The sequence below is a fragment of the Acipenser ruthenus genome, chromosome 40 (genome assembly GCF_902713425.1).
Source record: "Acipenser ruthenus chromosome 40, fAciRut3.2 maternal haplotype, whole genome shotgun sequence".
Classification (NCBI taxonomy): Eukaryota; Metazoa; Chordata; class Actinopteri; order Acipenseriformes; family Acipenseridae; genus Acipenser; species Acipenser ruthenus.
In genome coordinates, this window is record NC_081228.1 from 3,605,020 (window position 1) to 3,628,872 (window position 23,853).

Sequence of the window (23,853 nt, forward strand, 5' to 3'; positions counted from 1 at the left end):
AATCAATCCTGCTCACATGCATCACTTAAATGCAGAGCGAACTGGACAACTGCCCATCCTCAGTAAAAACTTTCTAATGTACTACACATCATTTCCAGCATGTTGTTTACTGGCGGAGATTATAGTTGGGCTCAAACATCTACTATTATTATAGCTAAATTATTATTATTATTTTTTTAAATAACCGCTAATCACATAATATTCTAATTGCAGAAATCCATCCATTATCTGTAACCGCTTAATCCTATAGAGGGTCGCGGTGAGCTGGAGCCTAACCTGGCAGACACAGGACTACACCCTGGACGGGACGCCAGTCCATCGCAGGGCAACTAAGGGGCAATTTAGAGAGGCCAATCCACCTAGCCAGCATGTCTTTGGACTGTGGGAGGAAACCGGAGTACCTGGAGAAAACCCACGCGAACACGGGGAGAGCATGCAAACTCCACACAGACAGACCCCTGAGGCCGGAATCGAACCCAGGACCCTGGAGCTGTGAGGCAGCAGCGCTAACCACCGCGCCAGCATGCCGCCCTTTGTAATTGCACAAATATTTGATGAATTTGTCGTTAATTAATTATCCAAATCCCTTACCCACCCCACATTTTTTTACATACTGTAAAATCGTGCAAGTAGGCGACGCTTATAAGAAGATAATTACGCTGACACTTGGAAAAAAAGAACATATTGCTTATGTGGATTTATAATATCATTTCCTAAACCTCTATTTTAACAGCCCTGGATATGCAGTGGGCACATCTTGTTTTTCTTATAGGTGCACGTTACTATCTGAGCCATTATACTGTTGTTGTCTGTCCAGCACAACTATGAAATGTACTCAAGCAAATAAAATGGAGAACTAGTTCTGGTAGTCTTAGCCCAGTACCTGGTTGTGCCTACTGCGAGTATAAATCTAATAGATAAAGCACTGCCAAGATAGAGCTAAGAGTGTGAAAGGGAAGGAGAGAGAGGGAGAGGCTGAGCTATTGTACGGCTGTGTTTCATCTCCCCCAAAACAGAACTGCCATCAGGGTAGTGTAAACAACTCCTATTGTGATTGCATTAGAGTCACTTTTTAATGACACTGGAGTAAATTGCCTTGTGTTTCGGTTATTCTTCACGCAATTGACTAGACCACGGTACTACAGTATTATAAAAAAAAACATCCCTCCCTACCCCCTCCCCATGATGCAGCCTTACAGAAGCAGGATAGAGTTGGTTAGTCATTAGGAAAGAAGCAGAAAGCAAAGCATGCTGGGATGACTCACACAGGGCCGTACCAGACTGAGAATGTCTGCTCGAATCCGCCGTCGTAGCCGGGGTCCCAGGACACGTTGGCAGAGCTAGTCGAGGCCGACACACGCACATGGGCTGGGGCGTGAGGGCTTGTGCCTGGAAAACCATCAAAAACAGCATCATTAGAAAACGAGCAAAGTCTGAGAAGCAGCCATTAACTACTGTGCCAAGGCCTGGGTTAAATCAATAGCAAGGCGGTGCCTATATAAACTAAAAACGTTAAATTCATGCTCAAGAATGAGCCAGATAGGAGCTATTGTGAACACGTACATACGCTGCCTCCCTGCAAATGGGATGAGCTGCCAAGGTGTGAGAGAGCAGTGTATTCTGACAAACAATTAGTGGAATGTAGTTAATCTGTAAATAAGTCATTTGATCTGACGCACTTTGACCCCACACACACACACACAGGTGACTTCACTGCCCTGGGAAGGTTGTTCGGAGCCGGGGTTGTGTGAGGTGGGAGGACAGACAAGCTTTGCTCAAGCATGAAATTAAAATGAAAACCCTTCCGCGTCCTTTTCCATGTTTCCTCCACACTTCGGATCTTCACACCCCTCCTCCATTCCCTCAGCAAGACATTTAAAAGATTAACTAACACTGAGAACACGGTTACCAGCAAAAACCGTGACGCATGGGTCTCTGGTTTCATTCCATCAACGGGTTACAAAAACCTACTCCTGCTTCGTATCAGCACTAAGCTATAAGCGTGATAATGGTGGGTGGCTGGGTGTGGCTAAGCTTCAGTCCAACCTGACTGTAAATGAAAATGACTGTTCTAGGCATCCTTGCATGACTGCTATCATGGTAAGTCGATCGGTGTTTGTCTAGTGCCCAGTTTTCAATGAAATGTTTTCAACCTGAATTCATATTACAGTATGCGTCACAGTATTAGGGTAGCGTATAGCAAATATAAAACTGGTCTGATTTATTTTTATTGATGTTTCACTTTACATGGAGAATTACAGTGTGGTTTATATCTGAACACGCTTAGATAAAACTGATCGCTAAAGAAATGAGGTTTTTATAAAAAGGAATAATTATTTTTACAATGTACAACGGATCTTTAAAACAAAGCTTTAAAACTGAATATGATTTATCATCAGGCTCGTAATAATTAAGCATGAGATCTCTCCAAACCAAATTACATGCTATTAGATTAAGTGATCATTTAAATACAATGAGTTTCCATAACAACATGCTGTGATTGGGTATCACTGCAATCTTCTGTAGTTAATGAAAAGGACCCCTTTACTTCAGATGTGTAATTGCAATATGAACTCACTATTGTCACATTGTTACACAGACCTGAAGAGACTTTCTGTGAGCAGAAATTCTCTTCAAGTAGTATAATGGGGTTGCACGGATGAAGGGGCAAGCTGAAACGGTTGTCTACTTAACTACGGAGCTTGACTTTAAAATGCAATCTTTCTGTGCGCCATCGGGATGGACATGGAAGTGAATGGAGTCCTGTCCTGTTCGTATTCATCATCAGCAGACCAAGATTGAATGATTGGGACTCTTGACAGCCCCAGTGAGAATTTGATCTAGAAGAACTCGATCACTCCAACTCCCATTTTTGGAGGAAGTTACCTGTGCATACAACAGGGGTTTGTAAACGTACTGCAGAAAATAAACTGTAGGAAGAAGAGAGAGCTGTGAATAAATTCTATTATCAGGTACATATTGGATGCAGGTTTATCCATTTGTAAATAGCTATTTGGACTCGCAGACTCGAACTGGTGCAGAGTCCTTGCTTTCAGTGGCCAAACTGAACTTGGATTTAATTGCCTGCATAATTTTAAAAGCCACCAAAAGGTCATTATCAAATGTCATCATTAAAGCTGATCTGCCTGCCATTGGCCCATCACGTCATGCGTCAAGTTAGTGAAAAATCAGACTGACTTGACAGAGACAATTTAATGACCCGTGAGGCTGCTGGGAGACGGGCTTAATGAGTCGCTGATGGCGACGGTATGTTTATCTCACAACAAGGCGCCGGGGGTCAACAGTTTTCAGAGAGGAAAATCTTTAAATAGAATCGTGCATGATAGCTGAATGCATTACCGTTACTCACCTGAGAATAAAAATGCACATATGTAACAGGGAGAAGGCTGTGCGCTAACGGTTCTTTCACTCACTCCCCCAGCCAGGCTGATTCCACAAGCAGTGAAAGAGCTTTTAATCTCATCTCACTCCTGGGGTTAGAACCTGTGACGGCAGCGGGGTCGACAGATGCTGATGCAGTGGTTAGGACTTCCAATGAAGCAAGCAAATATTCAAGACACATCACAAAGCAAGAACACTTTCTGGGGCAACTGACTTCTAGCTACTCTTCCTATTCGTGAGATATTATGACAGCAAGCAGATAACCCTAGGAGGTGACAAATCGGTGCACCTCCCAATTACAGTGAGGAGAGATCTTGACAGCACTACTGAACACATCCCATTACAGCAAGGTGACCACTGGATCACGTAGACCACCAGCTAATAGCAATGAGCTGATAAATCTGGATAACAAACCAATTTCAGAAGAACTGGAACTTTAACAACAGAGACTGCCCAGCGAACACAGCCCAGTGTCAGTACACAGAGAGCAACCATTGTACCCAAGCCTTATCTTATCAAATGGGAGGCAGGAATACATTTCGAGAGACTACAATGCTGTAACTTCTGCAGGAATAAATAGCTGCTTTGCCAGATAACACAGAGAAGGATGTACATTGGCTCCAGCTACGCATTTCTTAGTTAAAGTTGGAGAAAGATAGATAAGCCCTTTCATTGTGACTGCATTTTTTTTTTCAACAGGTGCAAAGACAAAGACAAGGTTCCACTGTCCAAGCCGTTTAAAAGAGGATCGTAAACGCAGCCCGTACCGATTACTAGAAGATGAGTGCTGGCAGTGATGCTCGTGACGACGTTGGTGGCGACACACTCCCATTCCCCATGATCCTCTTTGCTGAGGGATTTGAACTGTAAGCTGCCACTCGGAAGGACATTGTGCTTGCTTCTGCTGGGCTTCCCTACCTTTACAAGAGACAACATGGGTGAGCAGGGCACTGTGTGCTGACACGCATCTCTCATGGGTCACATTGCATTGCCCTTCGGGGTTGGGATCAACTCCTGGTTTTCAATTTCAATTTCAATTCCCATTCCCTTTTAATCAATTCCAACACATCAGTGATCACAATCGCAATTAGTAGTGTTCTGTTAAAACGAGCTTCCCGCAGTGGCAACAAATAATTACATTGAAGTCACTGTTAGTCAATTAAATTGGCTTCAAATGAAAGCAGTTAAGCAAAAACGATTCTTATGTCTCTAAAATATAAATGAGAATTGATTTTCAAAAGGAATTGGAAGTGGAATTGGAATTGAAAAAACAGGAATTGACCCCAACCCTGCTGCTCTTAAGAAAGTATACTGTGTTCAACATAATATATAGTGAATGCATGTGTAGCAAACTTCAAAATCTACCATGGGTACCGTCATTAATTCAAATCTGAAAGCAGGTCGTTTAAATTCATTTCAGTAAGCCGTTATGCATATATTGCCCAGCAGGTGGCGTCAGCGTGTATCCTTATGCAAAGGAGATTTGGTCATGAGTTTACAGCAGAGATCACATCTAAATTTGAAATTATCACTTGCAAAGTTTCCTCTCCTACCTGTCTTCAAATATTATGGGTAGCCTAGATGCTTCATGGATCAGCAAAGCTCTTAACCCTTACCTTCCTCCAAGCGATAGCTGGAAATGGATCTCCAGCAGAAGCACAGGGGATCACCAGCTCTCTCCCAGACTCCTGCCTGTATTCCCAGCCCGGTAGCACCGTGAAGTAAGGGGGATCCTGCAAGCAGAAGGAACACGGACAGGCAAGTCTAGTTTAGCACCAAGAGACCCGGTTATAATTAGGAATGGTTCCTGAAATTATACTGGAGCGTACCGATTCAGCAATTTTGATACATTTATTCTCTGACATCCAAACAATATTGCCCGTTCGAGTCACACCATCAGAACTTAATTCATGCAGTTCACTTTACCAGATATAAAGCAGAGTGTCCTATGCAGTTACTGCTATCTCTAAAGACCAGTCTTCATTTTATTCACTGCTGTACATTATCTCCCTCACTTTTGCTGCTCGCTATTATTATTTCTTCCTTTGTTACTCGATCCGACCACATTATACAAACACAAAGTTTGCCCCGTCTCTCTGTCACACCACCGCTGGGGGGGTAACAACGACAGCTCTGAGAAGGAGACACTCTTCTAACTGATTTCCAGTGACTGGAACCAGGCAGGCTATGAGAGATGGCCCCATTGCTAAGTCCTTGAGCTCTAACACAGGTGAAGGTGTGTTACACACAGAGGAAAGGACTTTCTGACCAGATCAGAGACATGGGAGAGAGAAGCAGTCATTGCAATGGTAGCTGCCTTCGTATCGTTGAGTGGACCATGGTGTGGAAGCAATGGATTCAAGCCCCTCGCTGTGCAGCTTAACAGCCCCTCTAGTGCCGATTGTATTTGCCCTGGTTTGAAAAGCTGCTTGGGAAGTAAGTTAATTACCTTTTTTTAAATGAGTTTTGTATTGGGGAACTGTGATTTCGCAGCACTACTACAGCAGCTGAATAATTCTTTCTAATTTAAAGTGAGTCATGCAAAAACCCTGTGTCTTGACTCCTAATGAAAAATAACTGTTTGTACCAGCGTGGGCTGTGATATCCTGGTCAGAATTCTGGGCTTGATAGACTACACCATGCCTTGACCAAGTCCACCACTACACTTACAAAGAGATATTTAGACAAGGCAAAAAGCAGACACTACCTTTAGCACCAGGCGGGCAGGGGGGGACTGTCCCATAGTACCCAGGGTGTTGTAAGGCACACAGGTGTAAGTGCCGAGAGAATCTTCAGTCACCTCCTCCACTCGGATCGTCCCATCTTCCAGCTGGCTCCAGCCACGGTACTGGAGGGGCAGAAAGGTGAAGGTTATTTTTTACTGGAGAAGCAGAAGCAGGTGGTCGCAGACTAGAGACACTAAATGCTGTATTTGTAATTTCGTCAAAATGTTTCTAGTTTGAAACTGCAGCAAGGATCTTCGAGGAAGAAAACGATGTTCATAACAGGCGAGCCACACTTGCCTTCTCGATTCTCAGCGGACGTCCGTCTTTGTTCCACTTGACCGATGTCACTGGTGGGTTGGCGTCTGCTGGGCAGCGGATGAATCCAGGCATTGCGATGGGGACGTAGATGATGGGTGGCATATTCACAACCCGGGCAGGATCTGGGCAGGACAAATCAAAAGAGAGACAGGGTTAGGGGTCTGCAGCGAGAACCAGCCTTAGGTTTAGAACGACCTTGACAAGTGCTGCAAACTGCAATAGACAAGCATACTTGTAGGAAATTCCAGCTTACATCAGTGTACACTTGTACAAGCACATCATTCTTTTAAGAATTAGCATAATGACGGTTTCTGGGGAAATAGTGATTAAAGGAAAAGTATATTATCTGACTACACCCTTAATAACACAATACAGTTTAAAATCCCTTTAAAGGATTCATAGCACAAAATACCGGACAAATGGTACATAATTATCTTCCCATGAAGAATGCAGGCCTAATTAGGTACATTTGCTTGGATTAATAAGTGTGTTTTTTATATGCATCTGCTGATTGAAGAATGATTTAATGGAACAGGAAGTTAATTAAAAAGAAAAGCATTATATTTGCATAATCTTAAATTTGGAAGCATCTGGCACCACTTCAATAAGCAGTAATGTTATTTATCATACTCGCTAGCCTGTGGTTCTACATACTGTATGAGCTATTAAAATGATCATATCTTAAAATAAATTCCAATGCAATAACTCATCCTTCATATCTCCCAAAGCAGATGGGAGGACGCGGACCTGCATAAGCTACTGAAATAGAAGGCTCAATTTCCCAACGATTTCTGACAACGTCACAACAATCTTAATGATCTTCCCCTTTTCTTTTTAAATTAATGATTTTAGTTCCACGTTCAATGAAGTTATTAATATCGGCACCCTAATCCTCAAACAGCTGCTTCCTCTTTCACATGGTCATTAAAAGTATTTAGTGAATATAATACAAGGTTAAATAACATCCACACTACCTCAATAATGTGCAACCAACGCGCATTGAAACCACGTGATTGCCATCCACTTAATTCATAACCAGGTGATAATTGTGCCTTGTCCACTAGATGTGCCACTGTATCGATCTCAAAAAACAGACCCCTGTCTCTTTACCGGACACAACAATTCCAACTGAATGACTCACCTTACAGAAAACACTGTTCATGGGTAAAAGGACAAAGTCGTTAACATGCAGCTTGGCAGCAGACGAAACGCGCTGTAGCTTGGGAACAGTTGGCAGACAGGCAGCCGTGCTTGTTCCAAACTGTCGCCCCCTTTTACGGAGGATTGGAAAGAGATTGAAGCGTATGTATCTGCGTGCGATTCATTTTAAACCCGGCTGTCCAGAACAATACATGCTAGTGGGTGGAATCACAGCAGACCCCTCCATCTCACCACTAGAACCTGAGACAGCAAACTAACAGCTGGTATTTAGGGGATAAGGAGCCGTGCACTGGAGGCAGATACACCCCATGTTTCAGGTACTACATTCTTGCATACTGTTATCACCAGCTTACTTGTATTAGAGTTGTGTGCTGATCTTGAATACTTATCTACATTTAATAGCCATTAAAATCTTTCGTGTAGCCAAGCTTTGTGTATTACATGAACCAGGACCTGGTTTACACAAGGTGGTAGTGACATGTCTATCATTTCTGTTTCAGGATCATATTAAAACACCACTGTACATCCTCTCAGCTGGCATGCCAGCACTCCAGGGGTTCTGAGGAGCGTGCAGCAGCAAACGCGGTAAACAGAGCGAGTCTTTCGGGGGCACTCCGGCTCAAAGGGCCGAGTCTGGACGGCTGCCAAGCCTGGCTCTCCTCTCTGACTCTGACGGTGCTGCTAATGTCTGAGCTCCTGCTGAACAGAATATTGAAATCGCACTCTCTGAGCCAGACTGCCTGTCGCAGCCATTACTTCTAGAGCCACAGCCGCTGCTAATAAGCTTTACTTATACACAACGCTTCCGTCTGATGATGGAATTACTGGACTGGTTTTTCTTTGGGGAATGAGATCGCGCTTGCTGGTGTTTTTTAGTAAATGAGCGCGCCTCTTTTCCTCCTCTTGCTGAATTAGGACATCGCGTCTCCCTGAGAGGGGAACGGGATGCTCCTGCTGACGTCTTCCTCTTGTTTAACTGGAGGGCCGCTTCCCTAAGGTGTCCCTCGATTTGGGTTTTCGGAGAGAAAAAAAAAAAAAAAAACAGCAGCAGCAGCAGCAGCCTCGCTTTGAATTCCTGTGCTGACTAGATGTGTTGCAGGCGCGCTACAGTGATCTCCACACACAGTTGGAAAGTCTTGTTATTTTGATCTAAGGGGGAAGGGGAGGGGTGCATACGCGAAAGTCCAGTTTAACTAGGACTGTCGTCCTCAACAGACAAGACATAAAGAAATACAATTTGTAATTAAATTAGACAACTGTTTCCACTACAAAAAAAAGTCATTTAAAACAAACTGAACACTTTTTTTTTTTTTAGGATTACTGTATGTCTTTTTCAGAAAGTCTCAAAAGCACAGACGAGCACACTGTATGCTGTATAGTTTTGCTTTGGCTGTTTGGTTGTATGAAAGCGTATGAGGCTTATAACTTCTGCTCGCCTTGCTGGATGGACCTGATCATGTGTGTACAGCTTCGTAATGAAATAGGCACAGTTCCAGATTATTATCCCAAACCGTCCTGCCTGTCCGGTACTTACACTCTATTGTCAGGTGTGCAGATGCGGAGGGCGAGTGTCCCAGACTGTTGCTAGGAATGCAGGTGTATTTCCCAGCATCCTCTGGCTTCACCCGGAAGATGATGAGGGTCCCGTCAATCAGGATCCGCACTCTGAGCTTTAGGTCACTGGCGGAACAAGGAGAGAGGAAAGATTAACAAAACTACAATGAGGATGTTCATTCACACATGCGGTCTCTCCGTTAGTTAGGTATTCGCTTCTCCTAGCTACACTGAGAATTCAAGTCCTATAGTACATATGTGCATGCGTCTCAATCTTAAACTGACATAACTTTGCTGCAAGGGTCATTCTAACATTCTCTGTTTCTGTTTCGCAAAAGATACGCAAAACTGCACTCTAATTTTCACTTTACTTTTTAATACAAAAAACAATTATAATAATTGACAGGGAAACTGTACTGTAAATGTATCCCTTGCATGCAAATTGTGAAACAGCAGTTTCGTGTTTGTGTAAAAGCTTGACACTAGAGGGCAGTAGGTAGCTTGACCAACTGAAGAAAATTCTTCAGTAAAAAAAATTGCTCATGAAAAAATATATTAAAAAAAGAACATTGAGCTGTTAAGTGATTGAACTCATTGGACAGCAGCTGGTTTTACAAAACAGGAAGCGAAGCAGCATGACTATTCTTAGTCATGGAAGCCATGTGCTTTATACATTTTGATTACCACAGCAGGCCTTCATGTTTCTATAGAGGAGCTTGCTTCACAGACCACCCCACCCCCCATTTCGATATGTTGTCAACTCCACACAGTGCAATAAAACCACAAGCTCTGTCTGTTAGATACGAAGCAGAGAAGAGGGTTGCAGGTAACATGCATGGCGTCTGCAGCGATCAATCACCCCCTGAAGGCAGCAGAGGTTCAACAGCTATCTCTGTGTAACAAAGCGGTTAACCAGCCTGTATGCTTTTCTACAGAGTCTACATGCCCTGCTCCCCATGAGGACCCACACAGAGTGAAGAGTTCCCATTCCACAGAGCCGCGGCAGCACGCATGAGAGGGTGCTTTGCGCCTCCAGGCTATATTTTTGATAATCAGCGGCAGTGAAGAGTGTGATGCGACAAGCGCGGTGTCACATGAGATTCATGTCAGGAGAAAGCAACCTGTCCTACACACGATACACACGAGCATGGATCTGTCCAGCAGGAGAATAAAACCAGCCAAACAGAGTGGCCTGGGTCACAGTTCTAAAACATGTTGGTTTGCTGTAACATTAGTGTCCACTAGGTGGATTAGGGGCACATAGTCCTGCATGGCTCAGCTGGTAGATATGGTTCCCTATCTCACTTCTAGAATGGCCATATAATTCCCATCTGAATTAGAGCCATCTAGTCTTGACACAGTTACCTTGTGGTCTTTTGGTTTAATAGCCACAGCTGTCCCATCTTGCATGGACACCACACTGCTTTGAAAGTCATGAAAGGTGTTTTTTTTCTTCTTCTAGGGAATTATAATTGAATAAGAAGAGCGGGGATTGCTGGCACGGTTTGCATGCATAGATGTATTTCATGTTTCCTTAAAGCTATTTAAAACTACAGCGGTTATCATGCATATTACAATGCAACAGGGTCATACCTTACAAGTGACATTATTTGCTTGGTTGCCTTGAACCAGTCTAGCAGTTATGATGCAGATTACCCATGTACTGTAAAAAGCTGGCTGGAGGAATTCTGTTCCATTGTATATGACATGCGATGTACGTGGGCTTTAATCTTATTTAAGTTCTGTTAGGTACTGGCTGTGGCTGTTAGCGAATCTCTACACTTCCTATGTAAAAGGTACTTTGTGCTTTAACTGTACGGGTGTTCTTATGCTTAGCCTGAGACAGATGGAGCATGACTGTGAGTATGTTGAAGTGCTCAATCCGTTATGGAAATGCTGGAGAAGCCTGCCAGGAGCATTTATATATGTTCTATCAGGGGTCTTGGACTGGGATTTAGCACACAGTGCCCCTGGTGGCTAAATGTTAGAACCGCAGCAGGTCAAGTCTAATTTGCATCTCAAGCCTGTTCAGCATCTAGGTCCCTATTCTTATCTTAAGGGGGGGAAAAAAGCAAGACATTGCTTTGATGAAACAACTTTACTTCTTAAAGAAGACGTTATCTTCCTCCCAGAACCAGGTGTAGGTCAGGTTGCCGGGATACGCCTCTGCTTGACAGGTGAACAGTGCATCCTGGGATATGTTTACGGTTATGTTCTCAGGAGGCGACACGATAAATGGTGGTCCTGCGTGGAAAAATAAATGAAAACGGTTACTCTCTTACTCTGAATATATCACCCATACCTCTCAATAGTGCTAAATTTTGAAATACCAGAAGAAACTTAATAAATTCAATGACACACATTTTTGCTACCAATCTTTCTCAATGTCCACAATGTTAAATATATCTTTATATATTTGCTTTGCTTCGTTTTCTGTTTCACTCATCGCATCCCGGTGATGAATGCACCCCTGTCACTTCTATTTAAAATAACATGGCAAACCACGATAAACTACGGTAAATGCAGGGTCCAGACATAGGAACACATGGCTGCCAAATGACTGTGATACGCCTTACTAAACCATGTCACTAGTTTACAGGAAATGGCACACTGTGCCATTTTGGACAGATCAGTGAGCATTTGTTGACGCCCAGCTCACTAGAAAACAGTCGAAGCTGGTTCTTGGATACAAGTTTTTAAGACATCCAGTGCAAAGAGAAAGTCTACAGTTAATATAGAGGAGGGGGTGGCGAATTACATTGACAAAGACTCAGTAATAAGACATGATTGATAAACACTGATCTCACTGCTGTGTATTCACTGTTTTTAAATGGAAAGCTCAGTTAAGATCTACCTCCAGGCACTACATAAATCAATGGTGTGTTTAACAAGGTTTTTATCATCCCCATTGGCAGTGTGTTACAGATTTCTCTCTTTCTTTTGCAGTTTGACAGCATCATTGATGTGTGTTTTCACTGAACGTTATAATTCTGGGTTTATTACTGACAGTCTTCAGTTTAAAGAAAATACGAAGTGCTCATCCATTGCGACAGTAAGTTTCCATCTGAATACAGAAAGAAAACTCTTGTTTTAAAAATAAACAAACAGATTGCTAGTTAATGTGATTTACTTTTGGATGTGTTGGTTAAACCCATCTGTTACAAATATTGTATTCTTACAAATATTATAAATATTGGCTTCTTACTGTTTTTTGTATATAAATAAAATGGTTTGAACAGCAAGGAGATCCAAATTGTGTGATTTTAAGTTTTAAAATGATTTTCACATACATGGTAAGAACAGACCAAGTATATTGTATTACGTATGTTATCTAAAGGTAGATTCAAACCTGGGTCACTGGCTATGAAAAGCTATAGTGCCACTGTGCCACCTAGCCTCCAAACAGTATATCAATCCAGATAAATAATGAACAATCACTTACAAAAGCGATGTCATTAGAATGAGGCGGGTGTCCTCTCTCCAAGATGAACGTGCCCGTGTGTAAAATCCCCTTTGACAATTAGGTCGCTGCTAATTTCCCTTTCATGAGTCTACCTACGGGCTTATTCCCCATGCAGCGGCCCGCCATCATGGATTTTAATCAAGCCCTCGATCTTTCCCTGCCTTTGACTAATTGTGCATGAAACACCGGTTCAATATTTAATCTAAGAGAGTGAGTGCCCGCACATCCCCAGAGCCCCCAGACAAGGAAATGCAAAAAAGCAGCTCACGGCATGAGAGCGGAATTGCGTTGGCACTGCCTAACCATTTCTAACCCCAATGCAGCATGTTTTAAAAGGGTATGGACTGAAAATAATGTATTACAGTTCTTTATCAAGCGGAGAACCCTCACAGGATTGAAATAAGAAACTCCATGAACGTTTATACGAACATAAAAGAGAGTTTCCCAATGGGAGGAAGCCATTTGGCCCATGAGAGCTCGTCCGGTCCCTGGTAGAGCCGACTGGCCTCAGAACGCTGTCATGCCGGGTCTAAAAGGATCCAAGTGTTTCTGCCATCAACAACAGGACCACTGTGTGAAGAAGCATCTCCTTCCCTCTGAGCTAAGTCTACCTCCTCTTCGTTTCCAGCTGTGCCCTCTGGTTTGCTTTACACAAGAAGTGAGCTGTGGGAAGCTGCCAGGTGGTCTGATTCTCTCTCTGATGTCACATACATTCATTTAATAAATAATACAGTGCTCTTATTCTAGTGCTGCTCTACAGAGTGAGCACACAGCCCACCAATGAGCTTCAAGCCTGTCCCGGGAGAAACCACCAAGACAGGGGACGAGGCAGTATTTCCGTCTGCATACCGACTTGCAGTTCTCAGGGCCCATTAGCAGTGATGATGATTTCTGTGATGTAGACACCTGTCCACCAGGGATGAGAGAATTAGAAGGACCCAAACGGCACTCTATATAGATTGGGATGTTCAGTAAAGCAGTGAGCCGGTACACATGAAATGTAAAGATGAATCACCTTGCACCAGCAGGCGTGTTGTGTGCACAGCCTCTCCCTGGACGCTGTAGGCTCGGCAGGTGTAGGCCCCTCTGTCCTCCCGGCTGATTGACAGGACTGTGAGACTCCCGTCACTCACCTAGAGGAGAAGGGGGGAGGGGGAGGAACCTTTAACCCTTTCAATCCTCAGTTATTTTTGTCGAGCATACAGGACCACATTATTTTTTTTACCTATATTTATACACTACCTCAGACTGGGACCGATGAGATTTCCGACAGCACGTCTTAACATACGGTGGGACCTTGGGGCCCCGCCAGGACTGAAAGGGTTAACTGACCCAGCATTGACAGTAGTGTTTTTCAAGAAAAACAATTCAAATGATAACAAAAGCTAATAAAAGCAAAAGCGCTGTATGTAACGCATTCATAAGCTCAGGGGGGGGGGGGGGGGGGGGGAACGAACAGGTATTTAGTGATAAATAATATATAACCTTTACTGAGGTGCACTTAGAAGACCTCTCAGAAGGTATTACTGGATAATCCTATTGAAGTCGTCTGTAGCAGAAACTGACATCTGGACTGTGTTATCAAAAGGCATGCTAAACAGTTAAACGCCGAATCAAATTTCCATACATACTGTGCCTGCATGCAGAATGAATAGAAGGCTATGGATGATTCCTCCAGTGTATTCACATAGTCTTATCAGGGCTAGTGCTGTGAGAAATATCAGTTAGTAACATTGTTTAAGCTGTTAGGCCTGCTTCAGACATATTCAATGACAAATCATAACAGTGATAATAACAGGAAGCCGCAGCGAGAGGGATCGGACACGTTGGCTCTCATATTTGTTTTTACCAGTGCAGCGTCGGCATAATTGTTAATATCGATCGTCTCTCTATTTCTTCTAGGTGTGAAATGTCTTTAAACAAAAGAGGAACAAATTCTGATCTAGCAGAAAACATCCTTATCGGCATAATACATGACACTGCCTGCGAAGCCTGACTCCTGTGACACCCTGTGCAGCAGAATGTATTTCATGACATTAATTCATATCTCAAGCAGTATTCTTTGCATCCCGTTAACACACATTGACAAACGGATGCACGCACAGCAATGTGCTCACACTTCTTTAGCATCGCATTAGCATGCTGTCCATGCAGGCGGTCAACATCTCAGATGTAATGTGTAAATCTGCATGCTGGAAATCTAAAAGCGACGTTCCGGTCAGTAAGCCCGGTGGGATCTACGTACTCTCATACCAGACCGTGCTTTAGGAGTGCACCCTGCAGCTAATACATAGCGCGCTGGCTGTTGTGTTGGAGGATACCAGATTCTGTAATACTGGTTTCTAACCCCATTGCTTCCCTTCTCATCCTTTGGTGCCAGATCTTGGGTACAGTCTGCTGGGATTGTGACTCAGATGGTTCCTGGTTGTATTTTGGTCTTAAGACTACTTTTTTTTTTAATCTGCTGTGATCGCTCCCGTCCCTTATTTATTACAAGGTCTGTAATTATCATCAACATGCCAGTGAACATCCCGGCCTGCCTTGATCCCAGTGGAACTTGAACTGCAGCTCCGATGACACTGCGTTACCCCCTTCAATTATTCACTTCTTAAGTGTCAAAAATAATCAAGTGCCTCGTTCTTCAATCTGCGCCTACAGCAATATGCATCCATTAACTTCCTTTTGATGCATGTTTTTCATATCTTGAATATTCTCTCTCTCTCTCTCTAACTTAAATACATCTCTGATGTTTAATTCACCTGCAGCAGAAAATGTGCACGTTATAGTTATTAAAAAAAACACTGAAGCAAGTGCCTGCTGGGTTGAACAAAAAATATCACAAACAACCCAGTGCTTTCAAAAGCAGTGGTCGGCATGCTGCTAAGGAATAGTTCTTCAGTACACAACAGCCCCATTGCCAGCAATCTTCAAAGATATTATTACCTACAGCACCCCCTGCTTCTCTGTTCCAGGCAGCATGATGAAAAACAGCCCTGTCTCTCCGACGCTTCTTCAGCGCTTGTTTCCATGTTGGGTCTGTCACAGTGAGGCAGTACAACCAACATGATTAGCAATCCCTGAGCTTCTCAGAATATCAGCAGCATGGTACTGCATGTACTTATAATATAATCCAGGGGGTAGGACCAAAAAACAAATACCTGCTATTTGGGGTGATATTACGTGGTATATCGTATCGAATAGAGGTATGCATCGCTTGTATTGCGATACAAAACCAAAAGAACAACATAGCTCATTGTAGATCACCATATGGTTCTTGAATGAAGAACGAGCGTGTTTTATAGTTGTCCCTCATTAAATGACCATTTGATCTTATTATGCATTGGACAAGTACACAATCAGGACAATCACATGTATCGTGACATATATTGTATCACAACCTGCATATCGTGACATGCATTGTATCGTGAGATTGGTGAATTGTTATACCCCTTCCTGCTATAGCACGGTCTATGAGGTGCAAGCCAGGGGCAAAATGAGATAATTAACTACTTTGGGGTCTGCCTGGAGGCAATTTAGCAATTTAGAACAGGGTTGGAACAAGACTATGAGTGGAAGGTCAACTTCAGAAACCCATCATCCCATTTACAGAGATGTGCAATACATATCAGCTACATATCACTCCTGCTGAAGCATGTTTTTGTACTGTATTACCAGCTTTATCATTTACTTCGGCTATAGGCTTCACACAGTCAGAGAAGAGCGCTAGAGAACGGTTAACCTTAATGTACTTGTGTTGTTTGCCCTCAGGACAATCTTATCATCTAGTACTTCCATGTGCCCGAGGCTACAAACCAGCCAGTCTTCTCTCCCTCTCCCCCAACTCTTTAAGCCTCTTCTTTTTTATCAGTGCTGTATGCAAACCCTTCTTAGCACAGGAGGGCACTCCAAGGCATTGAATCTGCTGCTTCGTACAGGAGGTGTACAAGACTCAGCTAAGCAGTACAGGTGCAGCGGTATACTGTACTGGAGCAGCTATTTATCCCAATCTACTGTAATACAATTTCACTGAGGTCCCTTCTACATGCACTAACAGAACAGACATTTCACAGATGAGCAATTTCTAAAAAGTCATGAGACCTGACTTTTAATTGCACGTATTTCTCCCTTCGGTTTTCATTACCGCACACATTGCTGTGCTGCACACTGCGTCGGAAAACCCTGCGTTTGCTGTTTTCCCGTCCTGCCGCTCCTGGGAATGTGCAAGTCAGAATCCGGGATCCTTCTGAATTATGCAGCAGTTAACGAACGTGTTGGAATGTGACCTATTGATTGCAGCCAGGCACACGCAGATCGCCGCAGGACCATGAGCGACGCTCTCGAGCCCTTCTCTCTCGGATGTACTGGAGATGCATGTACTGCAGTCCTGAGCCCTGTATGCTATAGATCCAAGGATCAATTTACTTATTAGAACGGAGTGGCACCATGGGGCCTGATGGATCTGTGCATTGTCAATGGGCCTCGGTTGGGGGTGACTGTGTTATAAATGAATAATGTATCTAGTCGAGGGGAAGCCCTATAACAGGGGGAGAGTGTGGAAGCTCCAAGTAGAATGTAAAGCTGGATTTAAATGCGAACAATCTCTCTTTGTAACGTGTCTGTTGCGATGCTTTTGCACATCCCCGGTTATGGTTACCGTAATAGTGTGTGATTTGGCCACAAACGGATTAGCTGTTCTTAAGATCTTCCATTTGAAATCATTATTACTCTGTGGCCATTTTTTAAGGTCATCTTAAGAACTACCAGACGCGAGTTATTCACACGTTGCTCCTACGAAATTCTATTAAGTTTCATATAAAATGTGCATAAAAACTAAAAATAAAGACTCCTGTGTAATCCTATGAAACTCCATTGCAGCCATTATATCATAGTGTTGTTTCTGACACATCTTTCACTTAAAATTCAGCAGCAGCAGCCAGGCCAGCCAGGCCAACCATCCCAATAAAAAAAAATAATAATACGAGCCCATCTCTCCCAGAGATGCCTCAATTGACTTTTATCATCCCAGCCTTTGCGAGAACTATAATAGAAACACGTGGATCTGCCGGAGAGAGAGCTGCTCTGATTAATGATTCAGCGCTACAAGAGAATGCCAGGGCTGAGTTTTTAAAGATCATACATGTGAACAGAAACAGTGATAGAGCCCATTTGCTTGGCGGGCAGACACAGTCTGCGTCACTGACGCTGTGAACATGCTGTCGAGCGGCTGGCAGGACAGTTCTTGTAGGGAGTACAGCCTTCGGCTAGCCCAGGTGGCATACTTCCTAAAAAGAGCCTGTAAGTATTTGACAGTAGCAATCAGGCAAAAAGGCATCTGTTGAAATAGCCATGCTGTTGAGTATGTTTTTCATAACAAACTAGGAAACAACTGATCTTGAGTACATTTTTGCCTCTGATTGACTGTGGAGAAATTATTTATAGTGTATCAACTATCTTAAGAAAACTGGTTCCTTTGTATCATTCTGCAATAAGGTTTATAACCAGCCTGGGTCATTAAACACTGGTACAGAATTGTTTATAAGGCTATCTTATCTCAATAAATTGCCAATTATCTCTAGCAGTACTTATAATCTTAGATCTCAGACTGGTCTAAGTTTCTCAGTTCCTAAAGTTCATATGAAATTTGGAAAAAAGGAATAATTATGCACATGTATGAAAACAAGTACTAGTACAAAATAAATAAGCTACTGACATAAAATAAACACACACAAATAAACACTATTACATGTCAGGGGTTTTCACCTCATCACACAGCCCCAACCTTTTCCAAGACAATGTGCACACGGTCATTTAGCAGTCTTCCCATGTTTTAACTATGGATATACTGTGCATTTACCACAGCATTTACCATGGTTTGCCGTTTTTTATATCCCCCTTCTGTCATGATTTTTCATCACATTTTTTGGGAAACTTTAAAACAGTTTATGTGAACTCTATGGAGTTCAAGAACTATAACTTTGAAAAATCATATATGCATTGCAAAATAGATGCAAAGATAGGAAACTTAACCTGGTGCAATAGTGCACACAGTGACTGAAGGGGCGATAATTTGCTAAACCTCTCCAGGTTTTACAATTTCACTATGCATTAATACACATTACTTTCACTAGGAAGGTGCAGTTAAATTATTGTTTTGACTGTAATAACTACCCTGTGCACAAAAAACCTACAACAGCGTATTCAAATATGCATTGTTTCAATTCTATAGTGGTTTTCAATCCACTTAACCACTGTGATAAACGCATCAACTTCTTGTGTTTACAATCAATATGCCCTTAAGCGAAACGCATGCACACACACACACACACAGCCATTCTAGAAAACGTAATTAAATTTTTCCACAGATCTCATGTGGAGCTGTATGCTGTTTTTTTTGTATTACCCTAGAAAACACATGAAAGAGGCACTCATAATTGAGCTGCCATTCAGGAACAGCAGAGGCTGCTTTTTTAAAAAAAAAAAAAAAAAAAAAAAACGAACGAAAGAGAAAAATAGCGATCCTGACATCGTCACGACATCGAGGTATCCCCCTGCCTCGAGAACATTTTGGACAATGATTAATCTGATCTAAATTATAAAATTACATTTTGAATCGATAAAAGAAATAAGATAAAACAGCATTGATTCATTTAAAATGATATCATGTGCAACTTGAATTAAGAACCCACCAATGAATGGAGTGCACATACAATCACGTGCTGATAATGACAAACCTCCGTTTCTTTACATCACCCGAACAGTAATCTTACACATGCATTTTACTTTGCGGGTTGTTCAATACCTGTGGGTTTTGATGTCGATTTGCAGGTCACTTCGGTGCTCTGTCTAAGTAGTAATGCTTAACAATGAATACATGCCTTCACGGTGGATTCAACTCATACAGTATAGATTTGTATATGTCTTGTGTGCACTTAAGATTTTGGCAGTTGCTCAGACAGAGATGCTCCCTTTGCCCGCTGGCTAGATCATCTCATTTGTAAAATATTTTCTCCTCACTCTTCTGTGCCACTTTCTGCTTCACTCCTGCCTGTTTCATCTTCTCAGGAGTATTCCCAGTGACATCTCAAGTGCAGCATTTAAAACACAGCTGTGTGGCGTGACAGAAGACAGCGGGTCTTGCTGTCACATACGCTGAAGAAGAAAAGTACACTTTCCTCCTGTAGTGGTCTTTTGAGCCATGCACCTACACAGGGAAGCTATTTTAAAGAGGACAGCTCGTCCGATGTTTAGCACAGCATCTTGTTTTCATTGACTGCTTTTATAAGGGAATAGTAATCCACTAAGTACCATTGCCTTCATTTGAGGACAGGCGGCTTTGTAATTTTTTGAAGCATTTTAAACTGGCATCTACCTGTTATTTGAATGATATGTTTCTTGGTGTTTTCTTACCCACAGTGATGATAAAGCTCAATTTTTTATGTGTTGAGATTCACAGCTGCCGTGAAATTTCACTGCTCTGATCGCGGGCACGTCTAAGACTGTAGTAAACATGTTTCAGCAGCTGCTATTTTGAGGACAAACAGGTGACATCTTAAAACTGCTTAAAATAATGCTCAATTTTCCAGCGTGCGTGTGGCACATTTAGCAACAGCAATTCAGTTGTCAATTTTTTGTCGTCAACTAGAACCGACAATACAAATTGCTCATGTATCTCTGGCCTAGCAGTAGCTGTAGTGTTTCTTTAATTTTTTTTTAAAAAGAAGTGCACATTTTATACTCCCCAAATGTCTTTAATATCCATGAAGTTGGCCTGTTGTCTTATTCAAAAAGTGGTGCCTTACAGAGGACAGCGCCCCCTAACACCATGTTGAAGTATTGGTTGAGCTCTGCCCCCCATGGAGTCACTAGCGTCACTTCATAAACTGCCCCCCCCCCCCCCCCCCCCCCGTGAGATCTGCCATGAACGGACTCTGAAAACTGAAGACTCAAAGAGAAAGAAGAAGCTGAGAGTGTAGTATTGGCCAGTGGCACAACACAAATTCATTACCCAGAAACCTCTCCTGCCCTACTATATACCACTCCAATTATTCATGAGAAGGACAAATGGCATTGGCCTCCGTGTAACAGGAATTATATTGTGCAGCCTACCCTTCTAATTAAGATTTGATCAATTATTTGGTGCAGCATTTTTATAGGACAAAAAAAATAAATAAAAAAAAAATCAGAAAGTGCTGGAATGATGTATGAATATAAAGCAACTGGAGCATTACTTACATCAAAACAGATAATATTATGAATTAGCATTTCAATGAAAGGTTGAAGTTGGCACAGACGAAATGTTCTGTGCAGATACTGTTGGTTCAGTAAAGCAGCTGACAGACGGACGGACGGACAGACGAACATCGGCCTACCTTGTATTTGGCGTCGCCCCCCAGGAGCTGTCCTTCACGCAGCCAGCTGACGATGGGGTTAGGGTTCCCAAACGCGGTGCAGGTCAGGGTGATGCTTCCCCCCTCCTTCACCTCCACATACTGGGGGGGAGTCTCCGTGAAGGTGGGAGGGGCTGCACAACGAGAGAAAAAAAAAAAAGAAATAAAGGTTCTGTGATTTTGTTTAACGATTTTGCACGATCATAACAGTTGCTATAAAATAGTCTAAAAAAAAAATGCAGAGGGGAACAAACAATGAGGCAATAATTAAAATATACAGTACACAGCAAGAAAGGAAAGTCTCCAGGAACAGAATGGCATTTCAGCAAAGGAAATCTTTCATGCCGTCAGTGAATGTTGTAGTAATAAGAGAATGGTCCTGCATAAACAATGCACAGTATTCCGTTGCAATCAATTACACACCCCTGACACAGCATTTCCAAAGCCATTTCTCACCTGGGGGGGCCTCGTGTGTGAAAAAGCTGCAAAATCTCAAGAAAAGAGAACAGCAGAACAGCGACTTTTCCACTGTGAAGGCTTATCCACCATGCAAGCACAGTGAAATTGTGGCAACACAGTGCAAAGCAGGGGACTTCGTTTATATGAGCTCATTTACTGTGGTTAACTTTCTTAAAAGCTGATCTTTTCATAAATACTTTGTGATGAAAAGTTTGCATTCCATTTCAAGTGTGTTCTTGCTGGAATGTATTCCAGCTCAGAGAAATAATAAATGTACGCGCTGCTTGTGCCGGTAACTTGATAGGCTTCATTCTTTCTTTCATGTGAATTATATCTCGCTGCACGTACCCTGCACTTCTCTCAGGACCCTTTCATTTCCCGGCTCTTGATTTAGTAAGTGCCCCACAGCTCTCTGTTTTAATAACTCACTGACTGAGAAGGTAGAGCCCTGGAGCTCTCCTTTTCTCAACCCAGAACAGAGCGCTTCACTGCAACCACATGACTAATACAGTACATGCAATTCACTGGTAACCAAACTGAACTGGATAAAGCCGTGTTTCCACTGGTACCATGAAGTCTAGTTACAGTATGAAAATGGGGCTGCTGCGGGTTCCTTCTGCAGTCTAGCACCCAATCTGCACATGGAGAGTTGCATTCCTGGTGTCTGTCTTTTGGAAGAATAAGATATCGTTCACTTGTTGTTTTTGTATGTATTGTGCATTGACCCCGCCTTTGAACTGACGCTGACAGCTGCTTAACTCTAGAGTGAAGATACTCACTGAAAGACTGTGCACTTTTTATACAATATATTACACTGCTTATTATATAGAAGGCCAGTGTACTGCCACAACTGCATTGCCACATTTGATTGGGACTAACACCTGGATATACTGTCTGAACTGTACTTAAATACCAATTGAATATTACTGCAGTTATGTTGAAGCTGCAGTTCAGCACCACCAAAACTGCAACCAAACTACAGAACAAAGTTATTTCATGCACTTTCACCGAAGTTTAAACTCGCTGCTGTATAAAAACAAACATGTGTTAACGTACAGGCAGTATACAAATCTGCCTTTTTTTTCCCTTCTTCAGTTGCAACTCCAGTTTCCACACATAAAAAGACAGCCCTTCAGGGTATTTTTTGTGCTTTTAGAAATCCGAAGCTATTTGTCTACAGGAAGTGTAATTTGTATTCCGTTGAATAGCCAGCTGTGATGACTGCAAGCCAGTCTATGACCATGAAATGCATTAGGCCTTTGATTAATGACTGTGTACCTCTTTAAGCCTGTTTAATTCAAATAGAATTTTCTGGTGCCTTTTAGCAAAGAAATGTACAGGCTGCATGCTGCTTAACACGACTGACTGCTTCCTAGTCTAGCAGGTCCCTTATGCGTTTACTTGAGTACGGATCTCCTTTCTCAATTCCTACTGTCACTTTTATTAGAGTATTTCCATGAAGATGAAGATGAAGAAGAAGATGAAGAAGATGAAGAAGATGAAGAAGAAGAAGAAGAAGAAGGAGAAGAAGATGAAGAAGAAGATGAATGAGAAGAAGATGAAGAAGAAGATGAAGAAGAAGAAGATGATGAAGAAGATGATGAATGAGAAGATGAAGAAGATGAAGATGAAGATGAAGAAGAAGATGATGATGAAGATGATGAAGATGATCTGTTGGCTTCTTAATTACTGTTTGACTGCAAAGAATGATAATTATCGAAGCTTTAGATTTCACATACAGGACTGATCTTGACTAATCAGCAATACGGTACACCAGCACACTTCTGCGTTCACAAACTCATTCTGGAATGCAGGTCTTGGGAATTCTTGATGACAATGCAATACACTGCATAACTAATACAAGTGATGGAACGGGTACACTTGACAGCATGGTCCCAGGTGGAAATCAAAGCCACAAGGTCAAATGCTTATTAGGAGGGCAGACCTGCCGTTTTACACCTTCCTGCCTCTCCTGACAGCTCAGGCACAGCGGTTGGTAATGCTATTCTTTAAAGGAGTCGTCCTTCAAATGTTCTTGAATACCAAGCCCTGCTCTGTTCTGTGAATTTTAAAAAGTGCCCTCACTTATCGTCAACAATTACGTTCAGTCCCTAAACATCCTTCTATATTACTGCTTTTATATTACTAGATGTTTACCACTTAAACAGTCTCTCTGCTTACTGTCCAGCAAGCGTTAAAATGAATCCAGGAGTGTCGTGAAAATGTACTGGTGTTCTACCAATTGTAACCTTACGACAACCTCAGCAGTGCTTAGAAGCACCATAAACTGGCTACTGCTTCTTTAGTATACTCCTGTATTCTTTAAGCAGGGACATCATCCCGTTTCCCTTTCAATCACAGCCTGGAGAATTGTACCGTGTTA

At 42.5% G+C, this 23,853-nt stretch overlaps 1 protein-coding gene across 6 annotated transcripts in view; it reads right to left on the reverse strand.

The window, feature by feature from the left end:
* The window catches only part of LOC117397240 (protein turtle homolog B), a 93,419-nt gene that overhangs the window by 26,170 nt on the left and 43,396 nt on the right, over positions 1 to 23,853 (reverse strand). For 4 of the 6 annotated variants that reach the window (XM_059010133.1, XM_059010131.1, XM_059010135.1 and 1 more), the window contains exons 4-12: positions 20,994 to 21,145; positions 13,640 to 13,757; positions 11,264 to 11,405; positions 9,142 to 9,287; positions 6,426 to 6,568; positions 6,110 to 6,250; positions 5,019 to 5,135; positions 4,170 to 4,320; positions 1,266 to 1,389 (exon numbers count right to left, since the gene is read on the reverse strand). In XM_059010133.1, the coding sequence (XP_058866116.1) occupies positions 1,266 to 1,389; positions 4,170 to 4,320; positions 5,019 to 5,135; positions 6,110 to 6,250; positions 6,426 to 6,568; positions 9,142 to 9,287; positions 11,264 to 11,405; positions 13,640 to 13,757; positions 20,994 to 21,145 (1,234 nt within the window). The remainder of the gene's footprint in view (positions 1 to 1,265; positions 1,390 to 4,169; positions 4,321 to 5,018; positions 5,136 to 6,109; positions 6,251 to 6,425; positions 6,569 to 9,141; positions 9,288 to 11,263; positions 11,406 to 13,639; positions 13,758 to 20,993; positions 21,146 to 23,853) is intronic. The other 2 variants (XM_059010132.1, XM_059010134.1) reach the window with 1 other exon arrangement.